Source organism: Corvus hawaiiensis, chromosome 26 (genome assembly GCF_020740725.1).
Source record: "Corvus hawaiiensis isolate bCorHaw1 chromosome 26, bCorHaw1.pri.cur, whole genome shotgun sequence".
Taxonomy (NCBI): domain Eukaryota; kingdom Metazoa; phylum Chordata; class Aves; order Passeriformes; family Corvidae; genus Corvus; species Corvus hawaiiensis.
In genome coordinates, this window is record NC_063238.1 from 1,757,384 (window position 1) to 1,783,179 (window position 25,796).

At 40.9% G+C, this 25,796-nt stretch overlaps 1 protein-coding gene across 18 annotated transcripts in view; it reads left to right on the top strand.

Moving 5' to 3' along the window:
• The window catches only part of DTNA (dystrobrevin alpha), a 223,487-nt gene extending 201,069 nt beyond the window's left edge, over positions 1–22,418 (top strand). For 12 of the 18 annotated variants that reach the window (XM_048329114.1, XM_048329116.1, XM_048329115.1 and 9 more), the window contains 6 exons: positions 1,071–1,088; positions 5,066–5,225; positions 8,014–8,103; positions 8,624–8,792; positions 9,526–9,658; positions 18,873–22,418. In XM_048329114.1, coding sequence (XP_048185071.1) covers positions 1,071–1,088; positions 5,066–5,225; positions 8,014–8,103; positions 8,624–8,792; positions 9,526–9,658; positions 18,873–19,028 — 726 coding nt within the window. In that variant the 3' untranslated portion in view covers positions 19,029–22,418. The remainder of the gene's footprint in view (positions 1–1,070; positions 1,089–5,065; positions 5,226–8,013; positions 8,104–8,623; positions 8,793–9,525; positions 9,659–18,872) is intronic. The other 6 variants (XM_048329109.1, XM_048329110.1, XM_048329123.1 and 3 more) reach the window with 1 other exon arrangement.
• Positions 22,419–25,796: the final 3,378 nt, after the last annotated feature.

A 25,796-nucleotide genomic window follows, 5' to 3' on the forward strand; every position in this document is an offset into this window, starting at 1 on the left:
CTGTAGCAGCGCTGCATCATCATTGTCACCTACTGCTAAGTGGAGTAAGAATAAGAAAAGAAACTGACATGTAAAACAAGTTAACTGTTGGCTGTCAGAAAATAAACCTCAGCACTGTACACTATTGCTCACTGCAGCTGACAGTATAGAATCACTTGGCTATTCCTTTAACTTTGCCCTTAAGTTAAAGTTCCTTGAACTTATTCAGTAGTTGGTTCTGTCAGATGAGTCGTTTGACAACCACATGTACCTCTCTCACCTTAGAGATGCTTTCCCTACAACACTTGTTTCACAAGTACAGAAGCAGGCCCTTGTTAAACAGATGAAACATGTCTCAACAAAGGATCTCAGTTAAAAATGAAGATATCAAAAAGCATGTGCATTTTTAAAGGCAGACTGGGGTAAGAGGGAAAATGTGTTTTTATTTGCAGCCCTATTTTACCTGATGTGCTTCAGGACAGATGATGCCCGAAATTCACATTGGAAGAAAATGCCCTGAATAGCATAGGAGTCTATTTTGTTGTTGTCTATGGCAGATAAAATGAGTTCATGGAAATTCCGTGCAACTTGGGTCAAATATGGTTCAGATAACAGCAGAAGGAATTTCACTGAAATCCATTTAGATCCATTTGCATCAAACCATGAGTTTGAGCACCTTATGTCATTTGCCCCTCCTCAGACACAGGCTTCTGCAGCCACAATGCACGAATCAGTGGCACCTCAGCAGAAGAGCCCACTGAACAGCCAGCAGATTTTTGGGAGCTGGAAGTAGGCGGGGTACTTTTTGTTCTACCCATGAAATGCTGCAGTGCCACAACTAGCAGTGAGGTCTGCCTGCTGTCAGTCACTGCCTGGACAAAGAAGATCTGGGGTAGGAAACAACAGCAGCTTTCTGAACGCTTTGCCCTGTTCCGGTGTTTCAGAGTGTGCAGAGGTGGTACCTTAACCTGGTCTCATATTGTCAACTATCTTGACTGTACTTTTAACACTGTACTCCAAATTTGGCTTTGTTTTTTGTTCTTCACTTACATCCTGGCTTATCTCATGTGCTGATCCTCTTTTTTCTTTAGGAAGAAGAGTTGAAACAGGTAGCAAGTTACCTCCACTTTGGAGGCCTGACTAACTCCTAAATGTGATTGTGTTCCTGTGATTTGTTTTACTTCCTTTGCTTGAGAAGTGTGTGTGTGTTCTTTTGACCAAAATTAATATTTTGCAGTTATTTCCCACATTAGTGTCTTGGAACAATTTTCACAATGAAACATCGTAGCACTCTAGAAAGTAAGTCATGGCTACAAAGAATCTTGATCTTTTACTTACTCCTCTAAATTAAAACATGTAAGGTGTAGAAAGCACCCCTCAACTGTAGTGAAACCAACCTAGAATATGAATTAAATAGATAAAATTTTGAAAATGTAATGAGAAATCTGATACTTTCAAGAAAAACATAACTGAGCTTAGATTAGACAAGGGCAGTAAGTTTGAAAGCCCATTTTATCCAGGAAGAGTCAGGGCATAGTGTGCACATCTTTACAATTGGCACTGATGCGAACAGTCCCATGAGTCTTTGGGAAAATAAATGTTTTCTGCAACCTGGATCAAAAAAAAGAAGTATTTACATTACTAATAGTAAATTGTAGAAGATTTAGTTGTTTTGGAGCTTTTGGGTATTGTAACAGATCTTGGAAATATATTAATTAGGTTTAAAAAAAAAAGTCACTTTCCAGATAGCAGTCTGATTTATGAGTTCAATAAAAGCATTTCATTTTTACAAAATGCACTTCCTCCTGCTTTCATCAGCAGAAGTGCAGTCACAAGTCTGGTGTGTTCTGTCTGCAGAACAGCATGCAGAGTTTGTAGGTAATGCTCACCTTCATAAAACTAACATTTGGCTAATTTTTGTAAGCATCAGTTCGTTGCACACAAAAAAATAAATCTGACCAAATATCACCTCCATGTAAGATCTGCTGGCAAAAGAGAAGCTTCCATTGTGACAGGAGTTACCTTATCATATAAAATGTTCACTGGACAGTGTAAGTGAAAGCACATTTTCAGGCTGTTACGAGGTATTTTTATGAGATTTTTTTTTTTCCAAGAGTAATAGCCTCTCTGAATACCAGGTGATGATGCTAAAGAATTACTCTCACCATTTCCATTTAATGATCCCCATTATGCTATGCCATTTCACGATCTGTTGAGAGAAACAGGCTTAAATTAATTTCTGGAGGAATTCAATTGGAATGAGCAGCCTTGCAATTCATCTAATGCTTATGAATTATCTATTTCTCCATTGTCCTTCCTTGAGAAAGGATAATGAGTTCTTCACATCCCTGTCGTTTGATGAGGCTGTGCGATTTCCCTATGTGTCATCCCAGTTCAGTCCCAGCAGAGGGAGCAATGGGCTAAAGCTCCCGTAAAGCCGGTTTTCATTTCAAGCATTTTATGCTAAGCATGCATGACTCTTGATAGTGGGAAAATTTTCCTGTCTAGCAAGCGTTGACTTAAAAGCTGTAGCAATTCGACTAGGGATGGTGAATTAAATAAAATACCTGAAAGTTTTCCTGAAAGGCATGAGAACACTGCTAGCTGCAGCCAAGTACAACACAAAAGCTGAAGCCATCCAAATATCCACGGTGGCTGTGGTAGCTCCCCTTTCAACATGCCTTAGTCCTTAGCTGGTAGAGCTGTCAAGGTTTGGGAGCAGTTCAGTGCTTGTCTTCTCTGCTGACCTTACCAAGAAGTTAAGACTGGCTGTCATAGCGGATTTCAGACCATTAGGTCCAGCCTTTGAAAACCACAATTCTCCTGACAACAGCTAAGCAGGAATCCAATCCTAATACCACTTCATTCCCAGAAACCTGGGCTGAGGTGGATCTAGATGAGTAAAATATATTAAGTTTTCACCTCTCTGAAATCAGGCGTTCCCTAATGTCCTCCTATTTTAACTTGCTGTTCATCAGTTCTGTCTGATACTGCCCAAATAGTATAAAAAGTGAGGAGTTTTTTCCTGGACTCTGATTGCTTCATCTTCCTGTGCTTCCCAAACGTTTTGTGTTTATCATAAACACAAGCTCTCAGTCATAGCTGCAAAGCAGACAGAGGGTAAGCACTGGGTGTGCAGCAGCTTTCGCATTTCTCTTAAGGGAAAATTCCAGCGCTGAAGTACTGATGGGCACCTGTTATTTTTAGTAAATAAAATGCCTATTCTGAAGTTCATTCCTGAATGTGACTTGATTACAGGAAGCAAATTTTGTCTGTTTTTTTCCTCATCTTTCTCTGAAAGTTCCCACTGTTGTTGATGTTCACAGAACAGAGATCAGAGGCAAAGGAGAGCTAAGGAAAAAAGGTGGCAAGTGAAAAAGGGCACTTGTCTTTCAAAGAGCTGAGAACCAAAAATTCTTTTGCAAATGTGTTTCACTGAGGATGAAATGTGCTCCATCAGGGCATGAGAGAAGAAAGCTGTAGATCCTGGATGCCTTGCCTGATGTGCAGGGATCAAGGACCTTGGAGCATCTCCAGGTTGCTCTGGGCCCTTCCTCTGGAGGATTAAATATCTCCATTTCTTCTGGAGCTGGTATAGATGATTCTAGAAACAGGAGAGCATCTGGCCTTTATATATTTGACTTGCCTTTCATCCATCATTTAAATGTTCTAAAACCAGTCATTAAAGAAATTATAAGTATTAAATCTTCCATTCTTCCATCAGTAATGTGCTTATTTCTCATAAACCTAATTTGCCCTTGATGGCTTTCAGGTGATAATGTCTCTTAGAAAGGGGTGATAGGAGAAAAGAGCAAATAGCGTAGTATTCTGTTACATTATTTATGGTCCAGGCCAGGAATTTATAAAAATCTCAAGGGCAATGCTGCACTCATCCTGCAGTGGGCTGCTCTTGTCTTTTTTAGAACATATTTGCCAAACGATATCAGAGCTGCAGTGGCAACCAATACCAGAGTTAAAATAAATGCCATGGGAAGAGTTAAGAAATCCTCCTGTACTTTTAAAATAAAGCCAGGATAGGGGAAACACCAGCCCTGAGATCACTTTTGACTGAAAACAACCAGGAGCTTGGGTTGCAGTTCCCCTTTAAAAGCACTCAAGCCACCTCCATCCTTGGCATCTGCTGAACACTGGGTTTCAGTCAAAAGCCATGTGCAGTTTGGTGTGGGCTCCAGCATTTGTTTTTTCTTACATGGATACACATTCCCAGGATTTTGAAACAGTGGATGAGAAGAGCACTGTGTCTCTTGCTATCACTCACCTAGCTGTGTTAGTAAAAATTGCAATTTTGTAAAGTCTGCTTGAATTTCTGCTAAGTGATCCTAACTGTGAGGTGCTAATAGCATGACATTTCTATGACTGGTGTGAAAACATTTTCACTTCCAGCAGCTGAACCCATAGCAGGAATTTATATTGCCCTATCCCCACAGTGTTTTGGGAGGGCCTGAGTATATCCTGTGGAGCAGATAATTTAATAGTGGCTTAAATAGTTCTCTAGCTCCAAATAAAAAGCAGAAATTTGTATTATTTATTGCAAGTGTCAGACTTTATGTCACTGAGAGGTTGCATGCACCATGAACTTGTCCTGCAGGGAGGCAGAGGGCAGGGCTGTGATCAGCTGTAGTGGCAGTGCTCTGCTGAAAGGGGCTGTGCCAGTCCCTTGCCCAGGCTGAAAGCTGTGCTGGTGCCAGCAGCTTTCCCCATCTCACAGTCAGAATGGGTTACAGTTTGTCAGACATGCATGTGAACTGGGGGACTGAGAGAGGGGAGAGGGCAGAGAGGTCTGTAGTGTGGTCTTTATTAACTTGGGGTTTTTTAATTCAGCTGCCTGACATTTTCCCATGCTTAAAGGAAGTCAGATCTTGACTCATATTTTCCTACTTACTGTTTCTCTACACAGAAGCCTTGCTGTCAACTAACAACTGACTTTGGTTTATTTCTTTTAGCAAAATTAACATTACCCAACTGATCTACAAACAGCATGATGCCTTTAAGCTGAGGGATGGGTGACCAGGAGAGCAGGCAGGCTCTTGCAAAGCCCCTGTTTAACCCCTTGATTGTTTTGCAGACGCAGGGGGCAGGCTCCCCACGTTCCTCACCCAGCCACACCATCAGCCGGCCTATTCCAATGCCCATCAGGTCTGCCTCTGCCTGCTCCACCCCGACCCATGCACCTCAGGACTCTCTGACTGGGGTGGGAGGAGACGTGCAGGAAGCCTTTGCACAAAGTAAGTCTCATTAAGAGCTTGTCTGGAGACTGAATAATCGTTATTTCTTGTGGTTACTGACTAAACGTGCTTGAGCTTCTCAGCTGCATGCAATGAAAGCAAGGCAAAACAAAAAATATCTGTGACAACTGCGTTTTGCCATTGAAAATCAACTTTGTCAGCCATCAAACTTTGCTGTCAAAAGCAAGCAGGTAAGCACAAACCAGACAGTGATGCTAATTAATGGAGTTTGGAGTAAGAAGGAATTTTGATGCAAGATGATGAGAGCAGCTATCACTGCTCTGTTAACCAGAAAAATTGCTATTGACCTCAGCAGGCATTGTCAGTGTGTTTGGTTTTAAATAAAGACTTTGCTAGAAATAAATGATACAATCATAGAATTAGTTCAGGTGAAAAGGGCTTTTGTAAGTCAGTGTGTCCTTCTGCCCCAAGGAAGAGGGCTTCAAAGTGAGACCAGACCATTCAGGACCTTTACCAGCTGAATTCTGGATGGCTTCTGTCACTCATTTTCTCTGTTGCAGTGTTTCACCATCCTTATTGTATATATTTCTTGTCCTTCTGTCTGATTGGAACATCCCTTGATGCAACTTGTGACTGTTGTCCCTTGTCTTTTTGCTTTGGGCCTGGGAAGGTCTAACTGAGGTCCAGTTAGATTAGGCAGGAATCAAGTCTGAAAGTCTAGGTGAACCCTTTCTTTGCATTTCCAGAAAACTGCCATCCCCTTCCCACTCTTTTCAAGTAAGAATAAATTTTAAACTGTTTTGAATTTCTAAGGCCACAAATTAAACTATGATGTTGAATACCACAGAAAGTGAGTAGTCTGTGTTATCTAAATAAAGAAATATTCCTTATTTTTCTAATCTGCTCTCTCTAAAATATTTACATAATTGCAATTCTGTGATCTGAACAAGACTTTTTCCCTCTTTCCCCAATACAAATTAAACATAAGTTTAAATGTAAGCTCAGAAGTTCCTCTGCTACAGTGGAGGCACGCTTCTTCCCATGAACCCCATTCAGCCCTCTCATGCACCCTTCCCCTTGATTTTCCTGTGAATTGTGTCTTTGTGTGTATTTTTGGACAAGATTGAATCTGTAATGCAATCAAGAACTTACTCCTAAAGTGCTGGTCAACTCAAGTATTGAACACAGGCATAATTCCTGGTCCCAACATAATGGGTTGCTGCTGATCTCATTTTCTGTGGCAAAAGAAACAGGCAATATGTTTTCCTTTTTTTCTGCTATGAAAAAAGATCGAGAGAGGCAAAATATGGAGCCCTAGCTTCTGTGCTGTTATGGGACAGCTTCTTCTAGAGTTAAGGGTAAGATAAATAATGTAATGGCCACAGTAAAATATCCATAAACAACACTAAGTCTGCCTCAGGCAAATGCATTTTAAGTGTAGAAATGTGTTCTGTTCAAGATCAAAAGCAATGTAAGAAGTTATGTGATCACATTCTAAAACTGCTGCATTTGATAAATACCTAGGTTTGTGCTATTATTTACTGTAAGCTCTAGGTGGGAAGGTCAGACCCAAAGAACTTGAAGCCAGTATTCTGTCACATCTTGATATACTACTTTGTGAGGGGGGTTGGGCTGAGATTTTATGGCTCCATTCTCTGCTGCACCAACAGAGATCCGCCTGCATATGCATAATGCAGACAAGCCATGGTTAAATGATGTTTTCTCTTCATTGTTTCTGTTTCTCTTTCACAGCATTTGCAATAGTTCAGAGGCACAAAATTGGGGAAGACTTTAGAGAAGGAGTGGTTTTGTGTAAGAGTTTACCTACTATAATTTACATTCCAGTAACTCTTTGCTAATGGATACATTAAAAAAAACCTCTTCAGGATGTGAGAAACTTTTTAAAATGTATTGGTTTGCATTCAGCCTGTTTTAAAAAACCTACAGTAGCCAACTCCTGTAAATAGTTCCATTTGGAAGACTGGTGATTCTGTGGAATATATTGATTATTCAGCTATTCAACAATAGTATCTATGTTTGGGATTTGGAGCAGTTAAGCACATGTTACCCAGAGACCCCTCCTAAGGAAGGAGTATTTCATGCAGGTCACAAGAATCTCTCATGATTGATGGTTAAGGGAATATTGCCAGGTTCAGCAGGGAAACACTTCTAGATGCGTTATTAGAAAGAGTTTAAAAGCAGCCTGGGGCTGTTTAGAGAGGCAGTAGTGCTTCCTTTATTAAAAAAAACAAGGGGGGTTGGGGGGAGAGAGAGAGACAGTAAATTATAGAATATACAAGAAAGTCCTTGAGCTACAGGAGAGGCTGAGAGGGAGCAGAGAAGAGAAATCTGTATAGTCTTGATGAGGGATGAGGTCAAGTGTGTTTCTTCAGCATTTGCCGTAATTATCTGGCAAATACCTGGCAATAATGGTGTCATTAAACAGAGCTGTGGGAACTTAGAGAAAACACTTCATTTCTTCTCTCCTCCCCCACAGGCACTGTAAATGAGTTCACGCTGGATTTAATCTTCCAGGCCCAGTCTGCTGGTGTCACCACACAAATGCAAGCTTGATGGCAATGAATAATCTCCACATATCTGGCATTGTGATTAAATGAAGCATGAGGGGAGGCTTCTGCTTTTGCATACAGCATAAGTAAATGAGGCCATTCTGCAGAGAACTCTTCTGCACGTGTCCCTCGTAAGGACTTTGATACCCTGAATTATCACAGTGACAGATTTCAGCCGGGGCGAAACTGCTTTCAGCAGTAAAACATATGTCATGTGGATAATAGTAACACTGTGCTTTGTCCATCCCTTGCTTCAGGTGCAAGACGAAACTTAAGAAATGATTTGCTGGTGGCAGCAGATTCAATCACCAACACCATGTCTTCTTTGGTAAAAGAACTAAATTCTGGTGAGTGAGGCTAACGAGGGGGAATAGTCACCACAGTGACATTTCACATTTATATGAAAGAAGTGGGATGTGGGAAAATACATATCTTCAAAGCTTTTTATGCTTTTATTAAAAAAATCCCTAAATAACAACTTCTGGAACTCAGCAGGTCTCAAAGCCGTGGATGTAGAGGTGCAGCTGCATACAGTGAAAACTTTGTCTGTGATTGCACATGGAGTGGGATTTCACTCTTTAGAAATTAGATTTAGCATAGATCATACAGGACCTGTTGTAAAATGCAACCTGTAGTATTACCATTAAAATATCCTACCTAATAATTGAACTAAGCAAAAGCTTCAGTAGCACCTTCAAAAGGTGCTTTCAGTAAGAAAACTCTACGCTTTGCCAATATAAGTAGAATAATATGCTTTTATTCACTGTGAGGAGGTGGCATTCTCGGTTGGGAAAGCAGAGAAATGCTTAAAGAAATAGGCAAGCATATTTACTTCGTGAAAGTTAAATGGGACTTCTTGTTTCACAGAAGTGGGCAGCGAGACAGAGAGCAATGTGGATTCTGAGTTTGGACGGACTCACTTTGATGACCTGGTTCCATCCCCGACGTCTGAGAAGGCTTTCCTGGCGCAGATCCATGCCCGGAAGCCAGGATACATCCACAGCGCTGCTGCCACCGGCTCCATCCGCAGTGACATGTGGGTACCTGCTCAATGCCCCTTCCTGACCTCGTTCTTCTTCCTTTGAAAACAATGTGCAGCACACAGTATTTCCTCTCCCTCTCAATTTTTTGGTTAAAAAAAGCATAAATCCAAGTGAGGACTGTTTCATGGTTACACAGTAGTGGGCTCTGTAAACAATAAAGGCCAGAACTTAGGACTCCCTCAGGAGTGAGCTGTCTCACATCCAGCCTGGTACACTCAGGCAGCATGGAGGCCATGGGACAGCTGTTTTCCCTAATAAGCCCTGCAGTCCTATTCCCTGTTTATCCAGACTGAGGGACCTGTTGGGGCTTACTGGAAAAGGAGAAATGTGTAAATGGAAAACACAGAATGCTTTTTGTTGACCTGCTTAATTGATGAACAAACAGATTGATTTTTACAACCTGATCATTCCTTTCAGAGACAATAGGCATCTTTCTAGTTATTTTTAGTTCAGCCTCTTTGTATGAAGTTATTGAGAACTTTGTTGCTCATTTCCTTAGGGTATTGCCTTCAGCAGAATATGCCCTTTGGTGTACTTCATCAGTGCCAGATCACTGGAGAGGGGAAATATCAGAAGTGTTCTCCACTGCCACGAAAATACTAACCAGTGGAGCGTGTGGTTAGACTAAAATTATCCCACAGTCCTCATAGATTACAATAGAGGGAAGTTTTATTGACTCTGAATGTCATTCATCTCAGGAGGCTATTTATTAATAATTGTCTTTAGGGTTACAGAAGATGGAGACCCTTATGTCAGAGCAGATGATGAAAATTACGAGAACGACTCTGTCCGCCAGCTGGAGAACGAACTGAAAATGGAGGAGTACCTGAAGCAGAAGCTGCAGGATGAGGCATACCAGGTAGGACAAGGACACTAGCTGCCCATGCTTTTCCATAAGTCAGAAAGGATGATGTGCCTCAGGTGCCCAGTGCCATCTAACCAGCCCTGGGCTCTGGGATGTGATCTCAGTTACCAGAGCAACCACATTCCAGAAGCTGCTGCCACCCTTCCACAGACACACATGCATCCAGCCTTTGTGCATATCCAAGACCACACTGCCTGAGGGTACCAGGGACCCAGGTGGGACAGAACTGCCTCTGAGCTTGTTCTCTGCCCATGCCTACCAAGTCACTTAGATCTCATTCCCCACTACCACAGGTGCTGGTTGGTGGTGTCAAGATGTCCTGCAATTTTCAGATCTTTTTTTTTCTCCAGTAGCAAAAAACATTCACAAGGGTTTCTCCAGTGTGAACTGAAGCTCAAGTGCAGTCTGTGTGCTACTGTCATTGTCAGAATCTGGAGGTACAGAAAAGGTTCTGAAACGAATTGTATCCCAGAGGACCAAGTATTCAACAAGCATCTGGTGCAGAGAAGCCTGGGGATTTGCCATTAAACACTTCCCTGAGGAAGCTCTCAAAGGGCATTTGTTTAAGAGTCTGAGTAAAGCAAATATGCCAGGAGGAGCTGGAATTCTGTAGATGTCCCTATCTGCATCATGGTCTCCACTTCTACCTGGTGTTGCAGATTATTGCCATGTTTTCAGTTATTCTAACTTGGAATATCTGAATTTAAAATACATTACTTCTTATAAAGTTGGAAATAGTGTCAATAGGAAGGAAAACCTAGTTCAGTTATTTGGGAGCGGAGCTGAAGCAAGCAAAAATAACTTTGTTCCCACATGGTGATTGGCTCAAATATGGACCTCACCTCTAAAGAACATATTTAAAAAATGGGGTAAAAAAACCAAATTAGACATGTTCTGAGAGATCAGATGTCTGCAAATAAGGTTCAAAATCACTTTATGGGCAGGAATTCTTTAAACTGCTGATTTCTGGGAGCTAATAAAATCTAGCCTTTTTTTCTGGTACTTTTCCTCTAGTGTTCAGTGCTGGTCACTTTGGATACAATCTGTATCTGACAGGCTTGTGTTGTAATGAATATTGGCTGCTCTTTTGGTCTTCTTTTCTGTAAAGCTGCTAGGATATGTTAGTCTTGTAAAAGTTCATTGAGTCTTATCAAAATTTGAGGTAACTTTAAGGTTGATGTGAGCATCTTCTTGTTGTTGTTATTATTGTTGTTGTTGTTTATGTAGACCTGCTACATGCCCGTGGTAGCTTGGCAAAAACCATTTCATTGCAGAGGTCCTTAAGGACGTAACAAAAGGAGCAGGATTGTTACAGATCATCTACTAAGGCAACAGCAGGTGACCAGGTGACATAGGGGGTGTTGTCAGAATTTTTTACCCAAGATAGGAAATGTCAAAAGTCACAGCCTTTGAACTCCTGAACAGGATGAACAACAACTGCTGATGTAATGAAAAGTGGTTGTCAGTTTAGAGAAGGAGTGCCTAAATAGTCACAGCTGTCAGGCATCAAATAATAAATGTTACTCTTGCTGGTAAAAAATCTATTTTCTTCAGAAGGAACAACAGACCAGTTTGACTGTATTTTGGTTACAGTATGGAAGTGGCAATGGTGTTACTCGAGTTTGACAAGTTACAACGGGATTTCGTACATGCATAAAATACAGTTTGTATGTCCACTGCAAATAAGGGCAGGAGAAGTTACACATGTCACTTGATGGCACTGGGTGCTAGTCTTGCTTCAGTCAAAATAGGTTTTCTGCTGTTTTCCACCAACATTCCCAGAAGAAGCAGAGGAAATCTTCTCCCTTATTAACATCAGAATAAAACTCCTGAATTTAGCTGAGCCAAGACTACAAAGTGAAGTTTATTCCCCGTTGCTTCACATTATTTGTTTCCACCAGGGGAACAAAGACAAAAAAACCAACACACACACACACATCCCCTCCGGCCAAAAAAAAAAAAAAAAACAAGCTTTTTTTAAGTCAAAAATATATTCACTGAGGGAACAGAAAGTCCTCATTCTAGACAAGTTCTGCTTAACAGCATTTTTCCAAAACAAGTTTCATGATGTACTTTACTGTCCGTGAGATTGTCAGCTCCTATCAGGCAGTGATTTGACAGTAGTGACTTGTAAGTAGAATCTAATTTTAGTTGATACCACAGCCCCAAAGCATGCAATGGCAATGCATGAGAAGTTCTTCCCAGTACGGTTGATGCCATTTAAATTAGGGAATAGGGTTAAAGGAAGCAAGAAAAAGTGCTAAGTTAATAGGGACTGCTAAGATGATTAGGAGTTGGTTGGATAGTATCATATATTGATCCCAAGACATGCTTTGGCATTGGTTGTTCTCTGCAATTTGCTGTTTATTTGTGGTATTTTGCTCTTCTATTCCTTTTTCTACTAATATCACTGAGTATTCTAAAAAAGCCACAACTTTCTACTTGGGAAAACAAAGGAAAATTGGGAAATTTCTGTTCAGGGTATCCTGTTGAACTGAGGCCAGGTCAACTACTCTCATTTGCATCAAACCATTGAAATTTATTACAAGCTGTTTTACTGTTTGTGCTCACATGTACACTGCATTCATCTGGATTGCCAAAAAAAGTCAGAAGCTGTAGCTATCCTAATGCAGTTGTCAGCTGAAAAAACCTGCAAGAAGGAACTCCTACTAAGATGGCAGAATGGTCACCTCAGTAACAATCTGGTAACCATTTTTATGTTATTAAATGTCTCACTTCGTGTAAAATCAGCACATTTAGAAAAACACGTAGATGTAGTGTAGCATGGAAGATGGTTGGCCCAAACCCACTCTTGTTATTTTGTGTCACCTTGTCTCCAAGAAAGATTTTTATGCTGAACTCTAAATTAGTATTAAAGTATGAGCAAAAAACCCAAGATACATAGGGAAATCAGGGACATGAAACCTTAGAGGAGGCTTCTTTCTCTCTCTTTTTTTTTTTTTAAGCATGTTGTAAATAACAAGTATCTGTATCAGAAAAAAACCCAGACACATTTGATGCACAGGTGTAAATGCTAACAGTGTGTATCCTCCCACATCTGCTTCCACTTTTGGTCTTGGTACAGTCTTTTGCTGATATATTGTGTAAGACAGTTTTCACTGGGGTTATTTTCTGGGTCTCTAATTGCTCCCTTTATTTCTAGGCTTGTGCATGGCTTTTTTCAGAATAATACACTGCCTGGCTGCTCACGGGCTTAATTTGTCATCTTCCTGTTTTCTGTCCTTTGTTACCTACAGGTCAGTTTGCAAAGTTGAGTGCAATATTCTTCTCTCTCCTCTCAAGTAAGTATTAATAGAATTTAGAGGAAAGTTTGGAATTAATCCTCATAGTATACATTTCAGTTGCAATGCATCTTGTGGCGCCTGAACAATGACAATGCTGTTTCTTTATCCTTTTAACCTGTGTTGGGATGCCTTGGAATCTCTCTGAATCAGTTCTAATTTATGGATCTGTGGTCCTAGTCCCATGGTTTCATGTTAAGCCATCACCCTTTTTTTTATTTTTCCTTTGTTGACCATCAGAGTGAGAATGTGGGCTTTTTATCCATGGGGATGATGACAAATACATTAGCCAGTACAGAGAAACCTTATCCAGGAGATAAGGAACCAGATTACATTTCAGGAGACCTGAGTTTAATTCCTTTCAATGCTTCAGTCTTCCTAGGATAACTGAAATAAATAATTTCTGATGAGATCAGAACATCTACTTCAGTGTGTGAAACAAGAGTTATGTTAAAGAAAGCAATCAACCAGCTGCTGAACCACAGAGGTCTCCTCAAATGTGTTGCGGAGGTTTAAAATGCCCCAATCCAAGTGGGAGGCACTCAGGTACTGGATAGAGTCTGGCAGCTCAGAAATATGGCAAGATCTATAAACTCCCTGCTGTCTCATATTCAGGTCATGTTCCTTACCCATGCCAACCTCACAGTTGCAGCACTGAGATTATTGCCAAGTTCAGCAATTGTGTTTCTCCTCAGGAAGACAGACATCATCTATTTTTATGAAGTAGCCTGTTACTCTGAACATTTGCCCAGGAAATGGGAGACCACACATTTCTTCTTGCCTCAGCTGAAGCCGTGGATTCTGCATTTCTGACTTTCTAGGAGAGTGCAGTGCCCTGCTGTGAAGATGGCACTGAGACAGTGCTGTCCATCCTGCTGAGACACTGAACCATGGGATGACGGGGACAGAAAGGGAGGAGAAATCAGAATAGGGATCTGATTCTGGTCTGCAAACTGAGCCTCTTGCTCAATGCCAGAACTAAAAGCAAGCAGAGGTCAACAATCAAATGGACACTAGAGCTTGGGAGCAGGGTCATGTTCAGATAAGAAAAACCAGTGAACCAACCTGTGCCAACTCTAACAGGAACTCATATTGTTAGATTTTGTGTCATGTTTTATGGTAGACCTCCTTATTTATGCGGCAGTTTTGATGGTAAAACTTGACCCTGATTCAAGGGGTTTGCATCTTCTGATGACAGTGAAATTTGACTGTTAAAATGTGTATCTTGTGAAAGCAGCTGCTAGTGGGTATTTCCAAAGCATCTGTCTCAGCGTCTTGCAGCTGAAGCAGAATAATGTGAAAAGCAAATAAACTGCAATACCCAGAGTACTATAAACACCAAATAACTGCTCATAAAAATTCTCCTTACGTTGCCCCTCAGGTTGCATTCATTTTCTCAGTAGCCCTGTTAAAAACATGATCCATGTAGAGTTTCCTAAACATTGATGGCCAGAAAAATAAGTTTTCTTACTCTGTTTTGGTGCAGTTGTCAGTTTTAGATCAGGTGAAAAGTAAAATGGATCTTTCAACAACAATGTGTGTGTATAACTATGTATATAGTAGAAATTTTATATATAACTGAATATAATTACAATTTGCAATAATAAGTCAAAAAAATCTTTTTAATTAGAATTACAAAACTCAGGCACTTCCATTCAAAGTTTCCTCTTTTGTTGGGAAGCAGTGTTAACATAGTGATGTGGAGAAACATACTGCCCTAAAGCCTGCCTTTCTTGAAAATATGTATCCTGTCTCAAATAGCAGAGATCTGAGACTGAGCTACTATTTCCTCTCCTGGATGATTTTTGAAACATTTTGAAACCTCGTCAAAAAGAGAGATTTTTATAGTGAGATTTTTTTGGCTCCCAAGGGAGCCCTTTGGCCCGTACCAAAGACTGTAACGTTCCCAGGAGCTATAAAAGCCCAGCCCTACAGAAGTTAGCATCCAAAACTGGTAGACTTGGCACTTCACCTATATCCACAAGAACAAAACGTATTATGGTGCATTATGATAAATACATCTTCATGTGGTAAGTGAAACTTCTCAAGATTCACTCTGTTGTGAATATGGAAGTCTGTCATATCTTGTCTATTTTATTTGGTGCTTACATTTCACAGCACTGGAAAAATAACTTCCAAATAGTTTATACCAGACATGGTATCGAAAGTGATTTTGCAGTTTTCATTGGGTTCTTGCTTGAAGCTTAGAGGCTGCATGAAGAGTTTTATTTTTAAGCCCTTATCCAGTCAATAGTGGTACAAATACAGTCACTATGGTCCTAGATGGCCATAGGAAGTAGAAAGCCAACAGACTTTCCTATCTCACACCAGTATTACATCTGTGCTTATTAAAACAAAAAACAAAAAAAACCAACACACACACAACAAGAAAAAAATTATGGAGGAAATGAGATCAGTTTATTGTAGCTCCTTATGAGTGATACTGCAGCTGATGGCCAGCCACAGAGTTTTGTTCATTGCCTAATTCATCTGGAGTTGATGTTATTTGATTGATGCTTTTTTGCAAGCTATTTTCATTTGCATCTTTAAAAGCACTATGTACAATTTTCCAGAATTGATTTTAAATAGCATCTAGTATAACAAATTCCCAAGAGAGCAAGTCCAGTGATATATAAAACATAATTTAATCCTGTTTTCAATTTACTTTTTATGTTAAATGTACTTGTTTTATTTTTAGTAAAGAAACAGAGTGAATTTGAGCTTGTTTTCAGCAGGCACTAGGCAGATCTTGACATTAGGTGAAACTGCAGCTTTGATGTTGCTTTACCTTTATCCCCTTGATAGCATTTGATTTTTTGCCAAGGATGGCCAACAGGAGCAGAAAGCCTGCATTTCAGAAACTGGCTGAAAAGTTGTCATTTTCATTTAGTTGCTGTTGACTCGTGCAGTGGACGTGTCCCCACGAGACCTACAATCTCCTAGATTTTCTAAAGCTATGCTTTCTTAGTGCTGGCACACATTTGAATTGGTCATGCCTAATTCATTTATATGCATTATTATAACAGGAGAGAAGGTGTGAAAAGCTAACAGAAATCAGACCTAAAGCATCCTCTGAAAGGGAGTACAGGGAGGAGGCTTTATTACAGGTTTTGTTCTCAGATTTTAACTGCGATTTTCCCTATCTTGACAAAAACATAATAATTTCAGTTAACGATTCAGTTCCATTCCCACTCCAAACCCTCTCACTCTCTCAAAACTTTATAACATGAACTGTTGTGGTGTCTGAGGATTTGGGTGTCTGTGGGTGACATTTTCCATTGCAAAAGTGACTGAATGGTTTGTATTGAAACAGGTGGGATTTTTTTCAAGCACAAAACCCCCAAATCCTTTCAAATTTTTGATACGAATGCATTCTTTAAAAATACTATCTATTCAACTTGACTGTTTTTCCAGGACAGAATTCCTGTTCAGTAGCACTTTCATATTTTTCTCATCTCTTGTCATTTTTCTCAAACCTCTGCTTTCACGTTTACCAGCAGAGATTGGGAATATCATCAAATGTTGGGTGATAAAAACCATGGGCCAAGGGTGATGGTGTGGTCAGTCTAGTCCAGTCTTTTTTGGTTTTTTCTTGAACAAATACATAAAAGCCAGCATTATCTGGACCATTCCATTTGAAAATAACAGGAGCATAGCAGCACAGTAATTTTCAAAAATGTCTACTACATTCACTCAGCTATGTTTTGGTTTTCTTTTCTTTTTGGTTTATTTTTCTCCCTAAGTCCTCCTCTTCTTAGCATGTAGGCGTAAAAAACTGTGACCAAGTTAACAGGGAAGAAGCAGCTTTAATTTGTGAATTCAATTCTAAAATTACACAAGTGATAGGAATGTTTTTTGAAAAACGACTGAATGACAAGTAACAGAGAAGAACCTGTGGATTAAGTAACAGAAGAGGTCAAGAAACAGTTTTATATCATGACAAATCATACAAGTCTTAACTTGGAATTAATTTTGGCTCTTCCAAAATGTTGCAATGAATTTAAAGCTCTGAGGTTCATTAGTACTCATTAATTCTAGTTGGATAATCTATCCCAGTGCTGGCTGTGGAACAGAGAGACGCCTGGAGAGAATTTAGAATAACCCTTCCCACACTCCACCAAAGAGAAGTAATTTATCCAAAAAATATGAAGCAAACCCAAATACTTAACATTACTGTCAATGCATCTTAATGCATCCCATGTTTCACAAGCCACTCTTATTTTACTCTTGTGGTTTATAATGGTACCATCACTAAATATGAGATGTTCCTATATTTTTGTGTATTAGGAAAAATTTTGTCACCAAAAGGGTTGTCAAGCATTGAAACAGGCAGCTGAGGGAAGTTGAGTCACCATCCCCAGAGATATTTGAAAGGCATGTGGATGTGGCACTTGGGAACATGGTTTAGTAGTGAGACTTGGCAGTGCTGGGTTAATGGCTGGACTCAATGATCTTTTCCAACTTAAGTGATTCTACGGTTTCCATAACACTGAAACTGATTCAGTAAAAGTCAGTCTGAAGCAGCTGAGAACTGACCTCTTCCATGCCTTTGATTTTCATTTTTTTGTCTGAATTGTGAAGAGAAAAACGTTCCTTTGCTAAGATTTCCAAATTAGTTTGCAGACTTAAGTGGTACAGGGGCGTGCCCGGTTTTTAAAAGATATCATTTAAAATGTAACTCAGAAATTTTTTATGAAACTCTTATTAGACTTGCAGTGCAGGCTTCCTTTGCATTTATCAAGAAAATGTTAATGCTTGTCTTTTGTAACCATCTGACACAAAGAGACACTAAATTAAGATCATTGTACCATTTGGCGTGCTTAGGTATTAAGGAGTGGGGTGGAAGTCTTTGTGCTTGAATAATTAATACAATCAAATGGTCTCAGAAAGGAGAAGCAGCAAACTAAACTACCTGGCCTTTCTTCATTCATCAGATTTAATTTAACTATTTTTGCCAGAGTAACTTGCATTTCATCTCCCATCTTTTAGACCAGCTTTATGCCTGAAATGAGTAGAAAAGAATTCATGTGGAGGGAGTGGTCTGTTAAGCTGTGATTATCATATCTCATGCAATGCAGATTGGTTTTCTCTCTGAGGTAGTTCAAGAATAAAAGGGATGAGTTCCTTAACTTACAAATATGTAAACAATGCCTTTACAATAAATGTGCCAAAAGCAGAAGTTTGCAGTATTACCTGACTGTAGATCCTGACGTAGTTCTGAGAAGGAGCAGCAGTAACCTATCAAGCATTTTTCCATTACCAGCTAAAATGCCTCTCCTGTAGGAATTTGACATACTCACTGATGCTTCAGGACTCAGAGGAGCACCAGCAGAAACTGGTGCACCAGTGGACTAGGCTGTTCATGAGCTGTAGCACTCAGAATCACCCTTTCAAGTAACTACAGGTTTTCTTAGACACTAAAACACACACAGGGCAAGAAATTTACATGTGAGGGGAGGCTCATGATGGTGAGTGTTAATCAAATGCCTGAACACTGCACAAGGGGAATAAGCCATGGTTTCGCTTCCAACATTCTATTTATAGAGCAATTTGGAAAGGTGAAATGGAAAGGAGAATGGGAACACTGCAAATCTGTGTCAATGCAGACTGAGTTACCCCAAGGTCCCACAGCAGAGCAGGCAACAGTCTTCTTGCCCAGGGCAAGGAAAGTTTCCAGCTTCCCTCATGCCCTGTAAGTTTCTGTTTACAGCTCAAATACCTGTGGCTCACATAAGTAGGATGGCTTTTTTCCTTTTTGAATTCCTTGAGGGATAACCACAGGAATTGGCCAGCTCCTTTTTCCTCTCAATAAAGCAGCAGTCAGAGGCTTTACTTGCTCTGCCTGCATGGGTGCAACATCTTAAACTAGCACTCTTTAAAAACCTTCTGTAAACGTTTCTCAACAGGGAAGCTGCAGTCAGACAGACAACGAAAGCTACGTAAGAACTGATGATGAGGAGAGCTGCTTTCGGACAGACGATGAAGAAAACTCAGCTGCGAACTTCACAGAAGAGTGGAACCAAGAGGTGCAGCGTCTCTTGACAAAAAAATCGCATAACTAAGTTCTGAGGACTGTAGCACAGTACTTTTGTTCTAAGAGTTGTAGTTTGTAGATGTGTGTTTTTTGACAACAAGACTTTTGTTCAAGGCTAACTTATATTAGCTACATCTTCTGTAACATGGCTCATTACCGGCGAAGCAAACAGACTGACGCGCGTGCTGCTGTCACACACGGCGGCGCTGTTAATAACTCACGAAAACCCTTTGCACATGATATTGAACCTGTTCAGTTTACAATGACAATACTGTTTATAGTTAGAAATTTGATTTCTGAATACTTTGAGATTTTAGTAGGTCGGTTTACTATAGACACTGTACATTTTTTTCCACGGGAGAAATAAAAAGTGACAAGTATGCATTTAACACTGAATGATTATACTCCTGAGTGTATATATCTAGTAGCCCAAAAAACTAAGTACCAGACTATATTTGCAATTTGTTTGCAAGTCTTTAAATTAAGGCTTATACAAAATGTACTAAAATAATAATAATTATATCATTAATAATAATAATAAACTTCTCTAATTTAGGGCTAACGTGTAACTTAGGAATGTTTCTTTCAAAATAATCTAACAAATCAGCCATAGAAGTTAGTGTAAATATTTTTTTTCCAAATAGATATCATATACAAAAGGTGACATTCAAATGATATAGAATCTAGTTTTTAAATCAGCACAGATCTTCTTAAAACTGTGAACTATGTTTTGAAATACTCGTTGCTAAAGCTGTTTATAAACCACAGGTGCCATAAGATCCCTGAACTGACTGATGTTATGTATAATCCTCCATGGTATTGTTTCATTGATGTTTTAGCTTTAGTAAGCATGTGTTCAACAAACCAGCTCTTTCCATCTCTCTGCCCCTCCTCTTCCCCCCCACCCCCTTCCATTATGTTATTTTTGAGGCCTTCAGCTTTAAATGTACAGGCTTAAAGTGCGCTTGCAACTGTTTCCTTTTGATTTCCGAATGTGTACTGCCTTAGCCAGCCACCAGATGTTCTGCATGCCCTCTTGGAAATGTGTGGTGAGACTCTTTCAGAGCTGGATGGAGAAATAGCGATCAGTGAAAAGCACAAGAAGAGCAGTGGATTGTTTCGAAAGGACAGGCATACAGTTACAGAATTGGAGTTTCGTCCGGTTTCGTATTTTTCCAGTATCAAGGCATTTCAGGAGAAAGGGGACTGACCTGGCCATTAGGCAGGGTTAGGCAGTGAGGCTGCTGGCTGAAAAGTGTTTGCTCTGCTGTGACTACAAACCTACAGATACTCCTGAGCAGGCATTGACACAAACTAGCATCAACGTGCTCCCCAGAGCACCCTGCTCCAAAACAAAGGTGACACCTCTATGGCACATGGCACTGCCGTGCAGAGGAACCAGAGCCAGGCCAGGGACAGCTGGAGCAGCAGCCGGGCAGGGACACCAGGAGGTGTTCCATGCTGGCCACCCGGCCCTCCTGAGCTGCGCAGTGTCTTAGCTCGGGGCCGCCTCTGTGCCAAGGTAACTTTACTGCCCTAACACAATATTGGGCTTCCAGTGCCTGGCTGACCTGAAGTGACACTGTCTAACAGCCCTGAAAACAGTGGTGTTTCATACAGATATTTCACACCAGCACAGTTTGCCTTCAGCAAGTGATGAGATACCCATCTAAAGCAGGTTAACATGGCTTGTCTGTCCTTGCTTTCATGGTGACGTGGATGTGTGCTGCCGTATTTACGTGAGATTGCTATGTCGCTCAACCCAGTAAGTCCACTTGTTTGCATGCATTCTCCAGGCTCGTGGCTGTTTCCCTGGGCACTATGTGTTGGGGAATGAGTATCTGTATGAAAGAGCTGCTGCCATTTTTCACTTCCGTATCATTTTATTGTGTATGCAGATCTCTTGTCTGTATATCCTTGTGTATCTGGGCTTGCTCTCAGACATCCAAATGCATACTAAGGGATCCTGATATCTTCATGTAAGCGTTTCATTTTTGCCGTCACTGGTCTTTGTTCCTGGGGTATGTGCCATCCTGGCAAGGCAGGCACCGTATCCTCCACTGTCCCCTCCTCCGACCTCCTCTCAGGAATGAGTTAGCCTCCACTAGTGCCTAGCACTCCGTGTTTTAAGCTACTCCAGTGAACCTGTAGACATTGCTGTCAGCTCAGGATTCCAGGCAAGCATTTCCTGAACAGGGAGAAAACAAGCTAGAACACAGCTGTGTGCAATGGCTGATTAATTCAACCTATGTCATGTTTAACTGTACCAAAAGTAATAGATCCCTCTCATCACCTTAATGTCTGCGTGCTCATTATCACCATGCTTAGAATAGATGCAGTAGACTAAATCCATTGCAAGAGCGTCCGAACCAGGAGTAAGAACTGAAGTTGACTAATCAAGCACCTTTCTTTTAGACTGGTGTCAACAAGATGATCCCTTAGAGTTGGAGTTCTGGGTCCCTTATGCCCTGGAGCTCTGAGATGAAGCACCTCTTACTTAGCTCTCCAAATGTCTATTTTAAGCATTTTTCCAACTCTTAAGCTGGCTGCATTTTCACCCAGCTGGTCTTTGTCTGTTTGTTGAATATTATTTTGGTTGTGGTTTGTGGTCATTAAAACAGAGTTACAGAAGAGGTCCTTGGTATGGCCCTTTTCTGAACTACCAATGGCCCACCACGGCAGTCAAAACTCCAGGTGGTTTTACTGTCACTGGAGGAAAACCAGTGGTTTGGAATCAGGAGACAGGGATGTGAAGATGTGTAGGGTCCTTGAATGTCCAAAGCGAAGGTGGAGAATGGGTTGTCTGTAAGTAGTAATGTTAACTAAACTGCATAAAAAGGTGTGTGGCCTTTGTTGTGATATAATATGTATTTTCTTATATGCATGAGCCAAATTGTTGCATCATAATTTATCATAAGTGTGTCCACCTTTACTTTCAGTCGTCATCTTCTCCCATCCTTATTGGTTCTTGGCAATTACTGTAGATAGACCTTGTAAATATTGCAACCTTGGGTTGCTGTAATCACACTGGTTCAATCAGCAGACGGAGCTGTGAACAACAAGCACTCCACTGTGTCCTGAAGAATAAAGGGCATTTTTACCTTTGAACCAAAAAGAAAAAAAAAGAAGTATGAAGTTACATCTTGAGGCTACTAACTGTAACGCATTTTTAAAACTACTGTACTTGACACCACTTGAGACAGATACAGAGACACTAAAGATGTCACAATATTCATTGGTATTGTAACAGAACTGCTATTGTATGGGGTTTTTGTATTGCTGTTAAGTATTGTTTTGTGTGTGTGTGTGTTGGAACCTACTGGGGACATGTTATATTTTGAAGTGATTAAACTATTTAATTGTGTGTCTATATTTTGGAATGGAATTATTTCTTCATTAAAAAGATTTTTAAAAGGAATTTATGGAGCATCATGTTTGTGGCTTATTTTGGTTTTGGATGATCTGTTCCTTGGAGCCCAAGCACCATTTTTATTGAGTAGGGAAGGAAAGTGTGTCCCTGTGGTGCCTCAAGTAGTCTTTTCATGGAAGAACTCCTTCCACCACCTTCCACAGCACTTTGAACATGGTACTGGGCAGCACCTGTGTACTAGTTTGAAAACAAACCAGTGAGAGACTCGAAATCAGAACTACAATTAAATAGGAAAATTGAAATAAATGCAATAGTACAGAAACACTGACAGGTCAGGATACAACCTGACACCCTGTTGGTCAGGGTGGTGGTAGCAGTCTGATTAAATGATGGCTGCAATCCTGTTGAAGTGGTAGATGTGGTTCTGTTGAAGCAGTGATCCTGTAGAAGGGTGTAGTTTTCCTCAAAAGCCCCAGTGGTGGTTATGTAGCTCTTCTCCTCTGGGAATCCAGTAGCTAAGGGCTGACTGTGGTGTTCCAAACCTCAGATTATATCCAGGTAGGAATGCTTGGTTCCTCCCCCTGGGCAGGGCGTCTCACAATGGGATGATGTAATATGAGTCATGCAGTGAGGCTTGGTGGCCCATTAACAGAAGTTATCCGGGATGTGTCATGGAAGAGACAAAGAACACTGCCCCACCTGGTTTTAACAGATGGTGATAGAATACTTGTGGTTACATCTTACCTTGTAACCTAAGACAACCTGCTTTCAGTGGCCCAGGCAGTTTCTTCTTCCTTTCTTAATTTTCTGTATCTTTAGCAGTTTCACAACCTGAAAATGCAGTTCCCCATCTGTAAAACACCTGCCCCTGTATCCACTTAACAGCAATGAAAATGACCATAAGCAGAAGACATCAGGGCCTGACAAGGTGCCTGGTACAGACCTATAAGGGGGTACCTGGTCCTCAGGAACCTAAACTATCTGCAATAGTGTAATTTTTTCTTGCCCACTGTGTTTCTCTGGCCTTAGAAGGAACAAGACATTGAAACAGGCGCATTTGAATGGCCTTACCATTTTACAGTCACATGTTCTTCTATTGCAGAAGGACACAAAGTCTTTGTTTTTCCGATTACACTTTAAAGATGTCTTTCCATATAGTCATTGGTAATTGCATTTGGTTGCCAGCCTAGAAGAGCATGGACTTGGAAAACGAGCTCGCACTTAAAGCAGCATGTTTGTGTCCTGATGCAGTGCTTGGGGCTACTTCATCAGGACGTGGCAACATCAGGAGTCAGTGCCCAGTGGTGCAGCTGGGTGTGGTGGCAGCCCTTCCCAGCCGATGTCCCGCAGCTGCTGTCCCAGAGCATGTCCGTGGCATCCAAGATATCCCCAGCTGTGCACACAGCATTGTTAGCCTGGCCAGTGAGTTACACCAGGGCGGGGTCTGTTAAAAGGAAAGCAGTAGCAGCTCACCAAAAATACAGTCTATCTACTTAGCAGATATCCCAGTGTGTTGGGGAGAAGAAAAAGCCCAGTCTGCTGCCTCCTTCAGCACTGACTGCTGTGGTAATCTATAAATCACCAGGGTTTATTTGCCGTAATTCCCCTGTCTACATGTTGATGTTCTTCAATGAAGATGATCATTTTACACTGTAAGTTATTTGCCAGATCTGCTGAACTTTGCCTCCACAATCCCAGTCCAAATTCATATCCACAAGATTGTAATGTATGATGACATATCATCAGCTCATGAGGATAACTCTGTTTTATCCATGCATAATCCCAAATTGCTGTATTGCTTCCTAACCCACAATCAAGTCTATGACCCCTGGGGAGCAAAGGAGCCAGTGAAAACTAATTTATAGGCAAGAGCTGTTTTTCTCTTTGCCTCTTGGTTACTTGAGCTGCTTTTTGCTCCCCGCAAGGAAAATAGACTCATATGGGAAGAAATAAAATTGTTTCATTTGCAAAAGGAAAAAATATAATATAATATAATATAATATAATATAATATAATATAATATGATATAATATAATATAATATGATATAATATAATATATGTGGTCTTTAGATCAGGGTAGTTGATACCTTGATTGCATCAGCACTGAACTAGGGGATGAAAAGCATCTGGAATTTTCTAAAAGCACCTTAGAGTTTCATTTAGCAGCACACAATTCTATGGCTGCTCTTCCAAAATTTGCTTAGGCCGGTTGCTCAGCAGATGCATATTCCCTTGCAAGCAGCCTTTAGGTCTGGGTGAAACATTTAAGAGACTATTGCAGGAATATGAAGCTGAGTTTACCAACAGTATGTTGGGTAGGAAGAACAATCTCTATTGTTCCACAAAGAAAAAATGTACTGAAGAATTTCGTATGCCTCAGGATCATCCTGTCTAATACCCCAGATAATCCGCAGATTAAGGATTCCCCTTTGCTTTCTCCTAAATGATTGCCACCAGTTGAGTTGCCCATGGATTAGGACAGCTATCCCAAGCTGCCACCACTTCACCAAGCCTTTGGCTGCAAAAGGCAGAGCAGCAGAATTAGGCTACGCTTCTCCCCACCTTCCCATTCCCCAGGGAACAAAGGGGTGCCAAACTGGAATAAGTTTTTCTGAGAGCCCACAGCTCTGGAGCTTTCTAAAAAAGCTGCTTTGCACTAGTAACCTCCTAGGACAAGGCTGAGGGATGTGCACAGGGGAGGAGGGGAATTGTGGAACCACATCATGCAAACTCTAGCATAAGATGGTTAATGCAGCTTGGAGATAATAAAGACCGAGGAGGTGATGTGAAAGAGTAGTTGCTTTTCTGTCTTCGTAGGGAATGAAGGAGGGCATGGTGCATTTTGTTATTGGTATGTGATGCTGCAGAATGTAGTTTGCTATTTAATGCAACATAATTTACTACTAGCAAATTAATTTCCTCATGACTTGTGTCTTTTACATAACACTCAGCAGTGGCCAGATGGCAGATGTGTCAGGCCTGCTGCTTGTTATGCTAATTGTCAGCCGTAAAGGCTGCCCAGTTAACACTTCTCCCCTGCTTGCTGCAGCCCAGCATTGCTGCTAGAGCCCAACATTGCCTGCAGCCAGCAAGCTCATTCAGAGAAGAGGCACCCTCCAAGTGCGTGTTTTGACTGATTTTCTTGTTACTGTTCAGTTCCGTTTTGGTCCCTCTCGGTACATTTCTGTCAAAAATAACATGGGTCAAACTGTTTTCCAGTATGGGAATGTGTCTGTGCACACCTGCATTTCTCAGCTTTTGGTCTTTGCAGCCCCCAGATCCCTTGCAAGCCTCCCTTAACCCCAGGCTGGGGTGCAGAGCATCCATGCCTGCTCCTCCTCCTTCCACCACACGTATCTCACTGCGATTTCAGGACAGGATGCTCCTTGCCTGCACCAATGCTTCTCCTTACGATTTTGGTGGTG